Raw genomic sequence first — 16,505 nt, 5'->3', positions numbered from 1 at the left:
CACATCTGCAAGGGCACGACGATCCTTTTGAGGAATTGCATTGCTGAACAGTGCCAAAACAACCAGTTCTGGGGTTAAATACCACAAATGTCTATCAAAGGCTTTCACAGCGCTGACTGAAATGGTTGAGTTGACAGCTTTATAGTTGAGCAGAGTCTTGTAAAAGCACAAATCAAACCATGGGGCATTTGAAGCAGACTGACATATGAGCCACCAATCACAATAAATATAAACAACAAAAACAACAAACTCCTTCAGTTTTTTCTGTTGATGTTGTGTTGTTACAGTTCCTCGAGGTAGTAGAGAAATTTGCTCTTCAAGTAGGCATATTTTGATGGAATAAAGAATCTTTGACATCCACCTTGCTTTATGCATGGCCCCTGGTCTGTGGAGTGTTCCTTGTTTTGTGACATCATCATCGAGGACTACCTGGCAGAGTTGTGCCATTTCCTTGTAGTCTTCCCTACAGTATGAAGCGCTTGTGCGGATTGTGCTTAAAACCTTGTTTTTGCAGGATAAAAGCAGCTGTTGTGCATAGTCATTGTACATGGAAATGTCAATTTTGGTTAAACTTTCATTCTTTGCATGCGATATGCGTTCCCAATTCTTCTGGAATTTTTGGAACAAAGATACTTCTGGAGACTTTGATGCCTCAATTTTGAGAACGTCAAACACATGATCCAGGATTACCTCTCCAACATGATGGCGACATGCACACCACAGAAGAGCACGGTCCAGTTTTGATTGAATGGTAACACAGGCAGCTGTAACGTGTCCAGTGTTTGATGCTGTTGTGTCAAAACATAAGTTGACAACTGATTGTTTGCACTTCCATGAATGTAGATACGTGTAAGTGTGCTCGGCAATGATGTCACCTGATGACCTATCACTTCCAGGAGGATATCTAGCCACCCCCAGTAGCTTTACATCAGTGGCATTCCCAACCAACACTGGCAATCTTTCTTCCTTGACATTCTTGTTTGTGAGCGTTGGTATCTGCTTGCCATCCCAGTGAAGTGTTGCAGCTGTTGGGGCGATCCAATTTTCTTGAATATCTTTGGCGATAGCACTTGTTATTGATCGTCGAGCCTTATCAGCAGTTGAGTACGACTTGGCCACACGACGTGGATCACCTCCTGCCTCTTGAATTACAGCTTTGGTGAGTGCAACCTGTTGAACAGGAGTTATGTTTAGTCGAGTAGCAACAGACACAACTGAATGTCTTTTCAGAATATCATGAGGAATAAAGGCAGATGTACCTGCATATGTTGATCTGTGGTGACTACGCTTCCTTTGAAACTCTGGAATCGCCTCTTCTTCAGTTTCTTCCAAGCTATCTGCAGAGTCACTATCATCAGAGCATACAGAACTAATTGTCATCTCTTGTACACTGGATGATTCATGACGTTCTCGTCTTGAAGCTTCCGCTAAGAGGCGTTTTTCTTTTCTATGATCTTTATCAACTTTCTTCTTGTCAACACCACCAAATGAGGCTACTCTGTCAGATTTCATTGACTCTAAAAATACTCTATCTTCCTCATTCTTAATGTTTGTCATTGCATCTTTTGTCCATACACCAAAGGTCTTATCAAGACGTTCATTCATGGTTTGCAACTTAGCCAAAGTGCTTGGAGATTCTCGGCGAGAAACAGGTATTTGACGCAATTTGTTATTGTCATTAAGAAGGTCAAGTATTAGTTTGCAGCATTGATGGTCTGAAAGCATAGGAATATTTGCTTTAGTGTAGAATTTTTTCAGCTGGATAAGGACGATGCTGGCAGATTTCCATTTCAGTGGCTGAGTTTGTTTGCCTTCACATATTTCTTTCTGGATGTACCACATCACGCATCGAAGAACCTGCCGGCAAGTTGGGAGGCGGACTCCTGTCAATGTACCATCTGCTTCTGTAAAAGCATTGCCAAGACCAAAAATGGCACTTGCTAATCTGGTCTTCTTATCTGCCATCTGAAAGAAAATAAAGGATATTATTAGACTACTAGTATGGGACCCACGATTAGACCTCCGATTTCATTCATGTAAAAATACAAACTAATTATCAAACCATCGTTTTTTGCATAAAATTGTTATATTTGTATTCCTCTCATCAAGACCTTCAATTTGATACCAAACATGACTAGGTTTGGGTGTAAAATAACAAAATCAAACATTTTTACATAGTGCGGCCCCGAAAATGGCCCTAAATATATAAAAGTGGCCGGTGGCCACCCAGGACCACCTCTGATTTCATTTATTTTTTGCATACATACTTCTACCAACAAGTGTAACATTTGAGAGAATAGACATTAAAATCCAAGAACCTAAGGGCGTTTGATGCACCCTAATATATATATACACAGACTTGGCATTTAATATGGAATATTTTTTTTTTTCTCGACTTGGGTTTCTTTTCTGAACTCAGTATTTCAATCTGGTGAGTTTCTTTTACGCTTCGGTGATTTCTTTGTTAAAAGAACCATGTCACTGATTGTCTGTCGCAGCAAGAAGTCAATAACAGGATTATATCACAGGTGGCATGACAAAATGTACGGACAGGTACATTTGATGATTGGCTTCACAATTGGGTATATAAGGGTTGTTGCGTTCTGTATTAGTGGAAAACAACTGCTGCACATCAATAAAAGTTATTGCCGCTTCCTCTGGAGATGGTCCGTCCACTCGAAAATGCTGTTTGTCATGGAGTGGTGGCTTTACGAAATTCCGGCATGAAACAGCGTGCTATTGCTCGGCAGTATGGCATCACTCAAGGTCAGGTGTCAAAGATCCCAAAAGGAAATGCTCAGAGGGGTGTCCCTACTCCAATATCGAGGCCAGGACATCCCCGCAGAACCACAAGGAGGGATGATCGCCAGCTGCACCGGTTAGTCTGCAATGGCCGTACCAAGTCAGCTAATCGGATTAGGGCTGAGTGGCAGCAACTGACAAATGTGCCTGTATCCAGAAGGCTGGTCAACCAACGACTGGTTCAAGCAGGCTATCGTGCCAGGCATCCCCTGAGAAACCACGCCTGACGAGACAACACCACCAGCGCCGATTGCAGTGGGCCAGAGAGCACCGTCAATGGCAGCCATGACACTGGAATCACGTGATCTTCAGTGACGAGTCTTCATTTCTGGTCTATCGTCAAGATGGCCATGTCCGAGTGCGCAGACAAGTGCATTAAGCCGACAACAAAGATTGTATAGTGCCAAGAGTCCAAGCTGGAGGTGGTGGGGTGACCGTTTGGGCTGCTTTTCATGCAGGGGGCAAAACTGACCTGGTTGTTCTGAATGGAAACCTGAACCAGTTCAAGTACAGGGCCATTCTGGAAGAAACATTGCTTCCATTTGCTCGTGCAGCCTTTCGAGGAAACTTTGTCTTCCAAGATGACAATGCACGGCCTCATCGTGCTCGCATGATCCAACACTTTCTTGCTGACCGTGGTGTAGAGCATATGGAGCGGCCTGCCATGTCCCCGGATATGAATCCGATAGAGAACTTGTGGGCTGAATTAACGCGTCAAATCGACAACATGGACCAGCAGCCGACCTCGGTGCGTGAATTGCAGCAGACTATTGTCACTGCATGGCAAGCGATTCCTGTCCAAACCTTGGCAAATCTCGTGAACAGCATGCCTCGACGTGTACGTGCTCTCCTGACTGCTCGTGGGGGTTACACGAAGTACTGAACTGTAATTTTACTGTCCGTAATCCCAGTCGTAATTTAACTTTTGTTTTTGTTAAAAAAATTTTTGGCTAATGTGCAAAATAAAGAGATACTTCTGGAAAACGTACAGAAGTTTAACACAGTACTGTCCATGAATTGAGTTCGATATCAGCTTCCATCACTTTCAAGGATCAATTTATTTGCTTCGAAATGTCAAATGTGATTTTTGTTTCTTTTAAAGGTCACATTAACAAAATCTAGAATAATTTCAACATAATTCCAATGAACTTTTGGTTCTAAGTCATCTTGAAAAGTAAGTTCACCCCCACAAAAAAAATATTCCATATTAAATGCCAAGTCTGTATATATATATATATATATATACTAGCAGAAGTATCCGGCTTTGCTCGGGAGGTTTCATGGGAATTTGGGTTATGAGTGGGTTCCCAACAGCCACTCGGATTTTTTATTCCAGGTTTACTCCTGTAGGCATTTGGCACTTTTATGGCGGGGTGCACCCACCTTGACACGATACCATCATCGAGTATTGTGGCCTTTTTATAGAACTAAGAGCTTGCCAGACTCGCAGTCCAGCCACACTCTAATAGCACCACCGCTGATGGTCCGCAACTGCTTATTAGTCATAGCTTATTTCGCAATTGACCTATATATCTAGAGGACATTTTGGATAATTTAGCCCCACTTATGACGGGCAATTTCACTTCAGCACTTCAGTGTAGACGATGTTGTGAGTCGTTGCAGTTGGAGTGTAAATAAAAAGATTGCAGGGACTTCCAATTTTGGAACAGCCTACATATAGCTGACCATGAGAAAAGCAAGACTCGTCCAGATGCAATCCTGCCACTGTTAATGTTTGCCTTTGGGATTTGTTGATAGACATGGCGAAACTGACCCTGACAGGAAACTGAAGTCTCTTGAACTGGAAGGGTAGGTCAGATGGTAAGAGGATGCGAGGAATGAAGACGTCCTCACCTTTTCCACTACCAGTGAGAATAGTGGCCTCAATAACATGGGGCATTAATTTCTTGACCACAAGTCTTGTGCCATTGCACAGTTGAGGCTGATCCAAATTGCGTAGCAGCATTATTGGTGTTCCTACTTTAAGTTCAAGCCGATGAGGAGGCAGGCCAGGTGGTTCTAGCGAATTAAGAAATTTAGTGGGGTAATTTACAACTTCAGATTGATCAACAACAGTGTCAACAGATTTGTATGTACGTGAGTCTCCAGGTATTGCTTGCAAGAGTTGCTCGTTTACTGCATTGACTGTGGTGTTTTTTGGTGCCAGAATTGCCCTCTCGCACAACCATTTGTGATTTTGATAATGGTGCTGTAAGTTTGGGAACACCTTTCCTATCAAATTGTTGACTGAAATGACCACAGTGCTGATCGCAGCTGGATTTATGGTCCCATCAGCAAGTACAGTTACTCGCCCTTCTCCAAGCTGTAGCAGATTCTGACCAAACTGAGCAGAAAGCTGATCACCAAAAAGACGTGCTCTCATGTTTGTTGACAGGGTCATGGTCTTGACATGGTGCCACAAGAATGATGACTTCAGGCAAGCACGGATTTCATCAGCTCTGGTTCCCCTGGGAATTACAGGCAATGTCTGCCGAAAGTCACCTGACAGTAGAACAGTGACTCCTCCCATTGGGGCCTTATCCTGGGTTTCTTTCCATGTTGGATTGCAAGTAAATGTGATAAAGAGATCAGGTCGCCCATAAATGTGGACATATGTCATTGCATCTTGAGTTCTTTCATGCATGTATCTGGGGCTGCCTGTAAAGCTTGATGGCAGGATGCAGAGTTGGCCAAGCTCTCCTCCAGCCACATCATTGTTCATTCCGTCTTGCAAGTGTATGTTGGAGTCGGATCTTAATTCTTTTTGGTGGATCCTGATGCAACGCAACCTCTCTGCTTCAATCTTTGCATACATGTCCACAGCGAATTGATGGGAGAGGTTCTGACTTCGATGAAGTTGGTTAAAGGAATTGCCACGAACCATAAAGCGATGAGCATAGAAGTCCATGCAAGAGACAGTTTTTGTTGAGTTTGTACCAGCCTGTGGAATATTAAAGTGGTAGCCATCTTCTCCATTCACGAAGAGCAAAGGATACTGGAGGGCATCGTAAGACCTGTGGGTTTCACTGATGAAGTTAAGGTTGTTGTCACATTTGAGGACAATGTCTCTTTGCCATATTCTTGGCCAGTCATAATGACAGCCACCTCATTACGTTCTGGAGCATTGAATCGGCGTGCATGCTCACTGGATGGTCTTTTGTCAGCATCAATGATGATCTGAAATTCCAGGGTAGGAGCATTCTCAAGGGCATATTTAAAACTTTCGACATAGCTGTTACTTGAATGAAGCATTTCTTGCAGCTTCAAAATTAAATCAAATCTTGTACCCTGGTTGCTGTTGTATCTACTCTGGGCCTGTTTTTGAAGATCTCCAACAAAGTATATCTGCAATTACCGAGGTTGTTCATTTGTTAGAGGCTGGAGGGATCCTATCCTGTGGTAAATCTGTCCCTGAACTTTGAATGTTGGCATGAATCCTCCCCCTGTGATGACATTGGTGCCGAATGACGTCATTTGAAAGGCACAATTTTATTTCCGAATATTCTGAAGGAAATGTTTGGACTCTGGAGTGGTGCCAAGAAGAAGATCCTTAAGTGGCTCAGGTGGTTCAGGAAGCATTCTCAGCATAGTCAGCTGAACTTTGCCATTAGTGCAACACATGCCTGGTGTTTCTTTATCCCACTTTTTGGCGCTACACTTGCCACAAATCTTAGACATGGAACCAATGGTCACTAATTCGTGTGATGCATAATCATGGCTTAGATCATAGTTGAAACTTGAAAGCACCTTGGTACCACTGTTGCGCAGTGAATGGTCGAGATCTTACCTCAGCATGACTTGTCCTTTCTCTTTGACGCCTTGTCTGGCGTTCATCTGGAGTTTCCTCCTGTCGTCGAGTTGACTGTCGGAAGACCTGTTCTTGGAGGCGAGACTGCCTCTGTTCTAATGCTTCCTGTTGCCTTTCAGCTCTTCGTCCGGCAGCGTTTTCTTGGAGTCGTGACTGTCTTTCCTCGAGTGTCTCTTGGTCTATAAGAGCTGATCGCCTGCGTGCCAGGGTTTGAAGTTCCTGCTGATGTCCCGCATCTGTCTGTGCTTCTCTTCGTGTCTGCATATGGAGGGCTGCAGGCGACTTTCCGAAATTTGGCTGCTTTTTGGGTGGCATCGTAGTAGGGAAAACTGTCGCTTTTCGTTTGATAATGGGAAGAGGTGGGGAAAACGCTCGTTTTTTATGGAAAACGTTCGCTTTACTTATAAAATAGGAATAAATCGGAGATTCGAAGGTAGGAATAAATCAGAATTAAAAAAAATAGGAATAAATCGGAGAAATAGGAATAATAATAATAATAATGAAGAAACGTGGCGAAAACGTTCGCTATTAAAATGAATATTGAAGTAACGCCATGGCTTATATAGGATTATTAGGAGAGGCGGAGACCTTAGGGAGGCAGAGACTATTTAAATTGTCCAATAGAAAAAGGGTAAAAAAAATTGACCCTTCTAAAAAGGTCAAATATTTCGTGGTCCCGTCTTTTTGGGTTTTTTTTTTTTTTGAGTTTGAGCAGAAGTTCGAGCAGAAATAGGAATAAATCAGAGAAATAGGATTAATAATAATGGTCAAGAAACGTGGCGAAAACGTTCGCTATTAAAATGAATGTTGAAGTAACGCCACGGCTTATATAGAATTATTAGGAGGGGCGGAGACCTTATGGAGGCGGAGACTATTTAAATTGTCCAATAGAAAAAGGTTTTAAAAATTTGACCCTTCTGGAAAGGTCAAATATTTCGTGGTCCCGTCTTTTGGGGGAGGGGGGTTTTGAGTTCGAGCTCGGGGGGTGCGATTTCAGTAATTTTAAAGACTGCCATTGGATTCCCCATATAAAACTACCCCTAGTTGTGCACCATTAAGACCTCGAAGTAGGCGCATACGGATTTGTATACCTAACGACACCACAAACAGACATTGCCTTTTATTATATACTGTAGATAGATATACATACACACATATATAAAGTTTGGTATGAGGAAATAAAATGCTGCAGGCATGAAGCAACAAGATACTGGGGTAATAAGATTGAAAAATACAAAAGATAATCGACACGCCTAAGGCCTATTTGCACAAATTTAAAAATGTAAGTGAAAAGTAAAACATTAATCGGCTTAAAACAAACTCCTCATGAAGTGGTAGTGTGCCATTGCTATTCGCTACGTTGCTTTAACACTCTCACCTCGTCCGATGGAAGCCTTTATTGGTCATGTGGTAAACTACCCATTGAGACATTGTTTGACTTACCCTAATTGACACGACTATATGCCCCATGCAGCCGCTTTCCTTCCCTCCTGTTACTTCCATGCCTTTTTTTGTATACATAGTCGAGGCTCGTGGAAGAGCTAGTACACTGAATGGATAAGGATGTAACAGACAAAAACAGGACCTAAAACACGCATGCATCGGGTGGACAAGATGGATACAGAACGAAACTCCAGGGAGTGAAAACTAAAATTGGAAGGAGGAGTAATTTTGGTGGGGTTAACGAGGGTAGAAAATATCATTGTTTAGGATTGGGGACGATCTGAGATGGTAAACAGCTGTCTTGAAGACCTGTAGGGAAGAATGACATTAAAGAAGATGTGGCAGTTGATTCCACAGGTGGGAAAAAAGAGGAACAGATGAGTGGAGGTGAGCAGTGATCCTGGATTTAGGTCGTTTCACTAGAAAGGGGGTTGATGGTGGACCTTGTGAGCACTGAAGAAACCTGGGAGGAGGAGGGGGGGGGGGGTGCCAAGCAGATGGACGATGACCTAGCACAAATTACAGGGTGAAAAGAGCAGAGAGAGAGAGGATGTGCAAGAGCAGAAGAGGAGGTTTTTAGGACGCGTGAGCTGATGCCGTCCAGTCCAGTTGCAGAGTCAGAGTTGAGGGTTGAAAGAACCTTCTCCACCTGCTCAGGTGCAAAATAGAGTGCAGGATCTAATTCCCTTCTTCCCAACATAATTTCCCTTTTTCCCCTCTTGGAAACACCTCCTCTCCTTCTTTTCCCTTTTGAAAATTGACTTTCCTCATTAACCAACTATTTTTCCTCATCGATTGGAGTGGAAACCTCTGTATTGTGTAGAGGTCAGTGTTGGTGGGTGTATGGAGGGAGGTTATCAATACACGTGTGTCTGTGTGCTTATTGGACACTCCACGTGTTTTACGTGTTTATTGATATTTGATACAGCTTTAACATTCCTGGAATATACATGCAACGTTAAACTATATCCATATCTTGATCAATGAAAGGTTTTGGTTCGTTAATATTTTTTATGCAAGATTATTTTTAAATATATATTTCCAAACATACCTAGTACTCAAGGCTGGATTTCGGTTGAGGACCAACGGGACATTTGTCCATGGCCCAAACTCCAGGGGGCCCACAAAAAACATACGACACATTTATTTTTAAAGCTGCTATTATATATTTTTGTCTCAAAGTTAGCAAAGATGGGACACAAATTCAAGATCTACAACAAATAACCCAAAGGTTTAATTTAAAACACAAACTAATTCCGAACAATCTAGTGACATACCATACCACATGAGTCGCATGACCTTTTATGGGAGGATCGGCATCATCACGTCAAAATGACAAAACCACACAACCACGAACTATGCAGAATTGTTTTATAAAGTAAGATGAATGTCGTATCTTTTGATGATGATTATGAGTTCCTTATTACGAGTATTTATACATTTAGAAAAATTGATTTCCTCCCTCTTTCCTGGAAAAACCAGGCATCTCTCTCTGAATAATCACTCATTCAATCCGGAAGCGGCGATGACGTTCCGGAAGATGCAGAGTGGTGCAGCTAAGCGGCAGAAACAAAAAGATAAGCAAGCAAGTGAAAATACCTAAGTTATCCAATTTCGGGTTTACATTACTGCAACATGATGCAGCAATGACACCAGTGGATCTAACCGGTTTAACTGTCAGTGTTGACAATAGCGTTGCTAAAGCACTCGGCCTAGGTGCAGAAAATATACCTGTCTTGCCTCCAAGACAAAATTCTCGTCCCACTCAAAACCCTGATCCTGTTGTTCTTTTTTACTTATTGATTCTTCTTCAGCTTTAAAAAGTGTTGGAGCGAAATGTTTATAGATCTTTCCACATTAATGCAGTTCGGCTCTCCTCCTGCCCCCCACTGCGTTTCAAGTTTGGTGAGGGAGGGAGTTCTACTACTGTAATGTCCCGGTGGCTGGTAAACCTAAATCCGGCTCTGCGAGTACTCTGTTATTGTAAAAAAAATACTTTGTTTGGCCCAAGCTTTAATAATTGTAGAGGAGACCCTGGCAGTGTGATATTAAATAGTGGAGACAACTCCCAATGCGTACTTGTACGAGCGTTGGGCCGAGAGGGATCAAACTTCCCCCATGTTTGTGTACATATTAATAAATGTACCCTAAGGGAATGGTGAGGGCATAACATAGGAGATTAAGCCCAACAGATAAAATAAATGAATTGCTACGAAACCACAACAACAAACAACAACAGGCATTTTAAGGCCATTTTCCCTGCTAGAGCGGGGGTTAGCCTTGCGGGACCCATGACGATCTTCTCCATTTTGCCCGCATTTCTTCTTCCACCACCTTTAGTCAAGCCTTTCTCGGTCTTCCCCGTCCTCTACTTCCTTCTACATTCATTTCCATCACTTCTCAACCAGTCACTTTCATCCTTCCTCAACACATGACCAAACCATCTCAACCTGTTCCTCTTCACAGCATCCATCACAGGCTCTATTCCCATCATCTTTCACAATGCATCATTTGTCTTCCTCTCTCTCAACGATACTCCACACATCCACCGAACCATTCGCATTTCCACCCTTTCCAGCCTTCGTTGCTGCTCTACGTTCATTACCCATGTCTCGCTCCCATAAATCATAACACTTCTCACACATGCAGCATACACCTTTCCCTTCAGCTTCAACGACACTCCCCTCCTCATCAGCATGCCACTCAGTTCCCGAAACTTCTTCCATGCACATCTCACTCGAGCAACCGTTGCCGAGTCTGATCCACCTTCTCCATTCAGCATGTCTCCTAGGTAGCAAAATATTTTCACACCTTCCAGCTTCACACCGTCTCCAAGATCCAACTCAACATTTCCTCCATCTGCAGCTCCCTCTGTGCACACCTTGCACTTGAATGTAGCTGCCACACTGGTTAATGACCCTCTCAGACCACTGCATTTTTGATGAAACCACTCAGCGCACATTGTACATTGAATGGAGTTCACTCCGACACCCTTCCTGCACACAGCACATGGCCACTTCCCAGTTCTTTCCACCTCACCACATGCTTTACCATTTGTCATTGCTACGAATTGCTACAAAACCAATATGAACATTTTCTAAATGATATTTTTCCCGAGATGGAACTGGCTTTCTTGAGATCAAGCTGTTCATGATGTAAAATACAACTGTTCTTTTGTTGATCAGATAGATCATGTGCCTAACTATCTCAGATCATGTGCAGGATTGTTGTACGTTCCAGGTCTTACAACTTGATCCTTGTTCTACCTTTCCAATGCAATGTGTAACCTCTGAATGCATGCCTTCCCTCCAGGCCAACGTTTGTGCACAGATTTCTTGTACGTGGAACGATAGAGGAGAAAATGTTTGCTCTTCTCAAGCTGTCAGAGCGAAGGTGAGAACTCTCAGGATACAAAGTACCTTAAAGTAAAACATGCATGAAATAAAAAAAAATTTAAACTTCATAGAACTGCTCATTTCCAATTGTTTTCACTTTATTTTTGTATCTATAGAAAGGTACTGTTCATCAGAAGATGGATGTATCCTCAGGAATTTTTATTTATTTATTACACTCGTACACCCGCTCACTACGGGAGCGGCAGGAAGGGTTATTCCTCTTTGGGGTATATACATTACAGTCGATCTATGGGCGAGTCTCAAGAACTTTGGGGGTGTGTTCATTTACCAAGTTTCTTGTGGAGATAACGCCATTTGGTTTAAGCATTCGAGCAAGCACTCCATTCAAAACCGTTATGGAACGGCTGGCTTGGCAAGCGCTAGCTAGCTGCTTGGTAAATGAACACATCTCCAAACCTTGTGGGGTATATAGATTACAGTATATCTTCGCTCATTTCTGTAAGTAAAACTTACCTCATGGGTGTCGGGATTTCTCCAAATTTCTTTGTTTATTATTATAAACAGCATTATCGACTGTTTAAAAAGCTAATCATATATGTTTGTGGCTTATAATATTTTTACTTCTGGTAGAGGCCGTTGGGCCGTTTCTCCCACAAAAACGCCATGATAAGCTATTTATAAACGTTGACTTGACGTTTGTTCAAGGAGGAAAACCCCCTTCGGGAAGGTGGGATATTAATGGTATTAATATTGTTTTGTAATAACATTAATATTCTGCTATTATCATTCGTTTTGTTATTAGAAGCAGCCTTGGAAAAACGCCACGATAAACCTGGCTTAACATGGATATACAGTGCATTCAGAAAGTATTCAGACCCCTTCACTTTTTCACATTTTGTTATGTTGCAGCCTTATGCTGAAATCGTTTAAATTCATTTTTCCCTCATCAATCTACACTCAATACCCCATAATGACAAAGAGAAAACAGGATTTTAGAAAGTTTTGAAAATTTATTAAAAAGAAAAAACTGAAATATCACATTGACATAAGTATTCATACCCTTTGCTATGACACTTGAAATTTAGCTCAGGTGCCTCCCATTTCTCTTGATCATCTTTCAGATGTTTCTACACCTTTATTGGAGTCCACCTGTGGTAAATTCAATTGATTGGACATGATTTGGAAAGGGACACACCTGTCTATGTAAGGTCTCACAGCTGACAATGCATATCAGAGCAAAAACCAACCCATGAGGTCGAAGGAACTGCCTGCATAGCTCAGAGACAGGATTGTGTCGAGGCACAGATCTGGGGAAGCCTACAAAAAAAATTCTGCTGCATTGAAGGTTCCCAAGAGCACAGTGGCCTCCATAATTCTTAAATGGAGGAAGTTTGGAACAACCAGGACTCTTCCTAGAGCTGGCCGCCTGGCCAAACTGAGCAATCGGGGGAAAAGGGCCTTGGTAAGAGAGGTGACCAAGAACCCGATGGTCACTCTGGCTGAGCTCCAGAGATCCTGTGTGGAGATGGGAGAAACTTCCAGAAGGACAACCATCACTGCAACACCCCACCGATCTGGGCTTTATGGCAGAGTGGCCAGATGGAAGCCTCTCCTCAGTGAAAGACACATGAAAGCCCGCTTGGAGTTTGCAAAAAAGCGCCGAAAGGACTCTCAGACTGTGAGAAACAAGATTCTGTGGTCTGATAAAACCAAGATTGAACTGTTTGGCCTCAATTCTAAGCGTCATGTCTGGAGGAAACCAGGCACTGCTCAGCACCTGCCCAATACCATCTTAACGGTGAAGCATGGTGGTGGCAGCATCATGTTGTGGGGGTGTTTTTCAGCAGCAGGGACTGGGGGACTGGTCAGGGTTGAGGGAACAATGAACGGAGCAAAGTACAGAGATATCCTTCATGAAAACCTGAAACATAGTGCTCAGGACCTCAGACTGGGCCGAAGGTTCACCTTCCAACAGGACAATGACCCGAAGCACACAGCCAAGACAACGCAGGAGTGTCTTTGGGACAACTCTGTGAAGGTCCTTGAGTGGCCCCACTAGAGCTCTGACTTGAACCCAATCAAATATCTCTGGAGAGACCTGAAAATGGCTGTCCACCAATGGTCCCCATCCAACCTGACAGAGCTTGAGAATATCTGCAGAGAAGAATGGCAGAAAATCCCCAAATCCAGGTGTGTAAAGCTTGTCGCGTCATATCCAAGAATACTCGAGGTTGTAATCGCTGCCAAAGGTGCTTCAACTAAGTACTGAGTTAGGGGTCTGAATGCTTATGTCAATGTGATATTTCAGTTTTATCTTTTTGATAAATTTGCAAAACTTTCTAAAATCCTGTTTTCTCTTTGTCATTATGGGGTATTGAGTGTAGATTGATGAGGGAAAAAATGAATTTAAACGTTTTCTGCATAAGGCATAACAAAATGTGAAACATAACAAAATGTGCAAAATGTGAAGGGGTCTGAATACTTTCTGAATGCACTGTACACCTCAACACACATCCCCATAGGTGGAAATGGCAGGGAAAACCCGCTCGGGGGAGAAAACCCCTTTGGGGAGGGGGGCAAGTTATTGTGCTGGAACCTTCATTGTGTGACCCTTAGTCTTCCTGTCAAGTTTGGTTGAGATTGGATAAGTAACAATAGAATGAATGTATTGCGGTTAAAAATCATCAGACAGACAGACAGATGCCAAATTGCATATTTTAGTATGTTTTCATTAGCTTTGTGTTTTGCAGATGCCATCAAATCTCATGGTTTTTAGGATTTGGCTGTTGTGTGACATTTCCTGTGTTCCTCTTTTACACTATTAATGTCCAGGAATTTAATAAAATTGTTAATTAATAACTTTTATTTGTATGGAGATTTTCTGAAGTTTTAGATCAGGGGTTCCCAAAGCCAAGGTTGCAACCTGAACTTGAAAACCCCCCTCAAGATCCCGAATTTGTTGGTTTTTGTTTTTTAAGGGGGGTTCTTCATGGCGAAAGTGTTTTCTTCGACAGGTTTTTTTAATCATAGGTACCGGTACCAAATAGGTACCAGTTCCATTTGGGTTGTGAGGCGAATGCGATTTCAAATTTGGGTCGTGGACAAAAAAGTTTTGAACCACTGTTTTAGATTATTAAATATTCTCATCAGACAATTCCCCAATTTTAAAGGTAAAATCCTTATTAGTGCAGGAATGTGGATACACAACAATATGGTGGTTTCTGGTATTCATTCATACACCCGTTGGTGATCTGCTGGACCTCTAGTTCATAGTGGTGATCCGTATTTTGCAACACCATAAACTGCACAGCTCTGTATACGTCATTCGTAACAACGGAGTATCAAATAAAGATACAAATTGATGGAAGATTCCTGATTTATCTAGCTTTTGGAAGCTGGTTTGAAGATGTGGTATAAACAGGTCACAGATGATTGTTCGTACCCATGCAAGGCCTCCAGAGATTGAGCCTGTGGTAAATCGCACAATATAATCAAATCAGTGTTTTTGAATGGATCGATAGTACAAGAGCATTCAACTTTGCGAAATCAAAGATGTCGTCCTCAGTTTGGATCAGCTGGGTTTTTTTTTTTCATGACTTATTGCTGTTGCTATTTAGTTGCGTATTCATTAAGTCATTTTACAATTCAATGAGAGTTGTTATTAGCCCCCGTTGGACTTGGTCCGAAATGGGGGCTGATGGATTGGGTGTCCATCCGTCTGTCCGTCCGCAACCATATCTCAGAGATGTATGGATCGATTTTGTTCATACTTGACAGAAAGATAATACATGATGGTATACATATGCACATCATTTTGTTTTGCGATGCAATCAAAGATGGCCGACTGGCGGCCATTTTAGTTGTTAAAAAAAACAACCAATATTGACCACATTCTCTACCATTTCTCTGACATGCATTTACCGATATTGTTCAAACTTGGCACACGGATAATGAATGATTGCCGACACATGCAGACACATGTTTTTTTCAAGATCAGATCCAAGATGGCCGACTGGCAGCCATTTTGTTAAAGTGGCCTCAACCATTTTGAACATGCATGAACCTATTTTGTTCAAACTTGGCACAAAGACGACACATGAGTATACATATGCAGAAGATTTTATTTTGTAATCCGAACAAAGATGGCCGACTGACGGCTTTGAACTTCGTACAGCAAAATTACTAAAACCACGGGGTCTATGACATTTTATGTCTTTTTCTTCGTATTGATGGAGTAAGAGAAATGGGAATTGTACTCTTTACTGAGGCCTGCAGTTTTTATTAATACTTCACACTTCACCTCACGGCTAATATTAACGTCATAATCAGAGTCCATTATGATTTTGGTTACATCACTTTTCCCTGCACTTTTAGCTTGGATGTTCCAGCGCGAGACCTTCCGGAAGAGTCCCTGTGGACGATACAAGATATTGCTGCACTTTTCGAACAGGCATGACCATCTCCAGAAAGTCATTATTTGTGTTGTGGACGTGCGAAGGGAATATAAAATGGAGTAGCTGTGTGTTTACTCTTACTGTGATGACGCAGGGCAATCGGAGAACTTGAGAATGCCACCGTTAGGATTGGAGTCCAGATTCCAATCTTTCTAGCCAAATGATGTTTGTTTCTTAGAGAAACCATCTTTTTCTATCCAAGTTATCTCTGTGCAAAACTAAAATGTTGTTACATCTTGTAGATTTAACAACAAACCATTTTTGATGCAATTTATTAAGTATCAAACATTGACATTTACATGAACTCGATCTTCTGTCTAAACAAAAAAAGAATATTTCATGACTGTGGAAATATTTAATTCTGCATTGATGTTTTTAATGTTTTGTATGTATATAATTTCATAATCACTTTTTGATATTATTGAGCATACGTTTGTGAGTTGAATTATACCAAACACAAATAATAAGTTTAGTGTGTGTGACATGTTTGGTATCGTGAGACTGAACGATGGCGAACAGAGATACCAAATGTAATTGGAATGCAATGATGACTCTTGAGACTTTTGTTTTATTTTACAATGGTTGAAGTGTTGATGCAATAAATCTTCATGGAGGAGAATCTTTGCCAGGTCTTCCTTGCGA

General features: G+C 42.0%; 1 protein-coding gene across 5 annotated transcripts in view; it reads left to right on the top strand.

Moving 5' to 3' along the window:
* SHPRH (SNF2 histone linker PHD RING helicase) overlaps positions 1–16,482 on the top strand; it is a 143,880-nt gene extending 127,398 nt beyond the window's left edge. For all 5 annotated transcript variants that reach the window (XR_010983740.2, XM_068110817.2, XM_068110818.2 and 2 more), the window contains 2 exons: positions 11,366–11,446; positions 15,784–16,482. Coding sequence is in view for 4 of the 5 variants with exons in the window: in XM_068110817.2 (XP_067966918.2) it covers positions 11,366–11,446; positions 15,784–15,865 (163 nt within the window). In the remaining variant the exon portion in view is untranslated. The remainder of the gene's footprint in view (positions 1–11,365; positions 11,447–15,783) is intronic.
* Positions 16,483–16,505: the final 23 nt, after the last annotated feature.

Source organism: Myxine glutinosa, chromosome 3 (assembly GCF_964187855.1).
Source record: "Myxine glutinosa chromosome 3, kmMyxGlut1.1, whole genome shotgun sequence".
In the NCBI taxonomy this organism is placed as follows: domain Eukaryota; kingdom Metazoa; phylum Chordata; class Myxini; order Myxiniformes; family Myxinidae; genus Myxine; species Myxine glutinosa.
The sequence above is the reverse complement of the archived record's forward strand: the minus strand, read 5'-3'. Positions and strand labels throughout refer to the sequence as shown.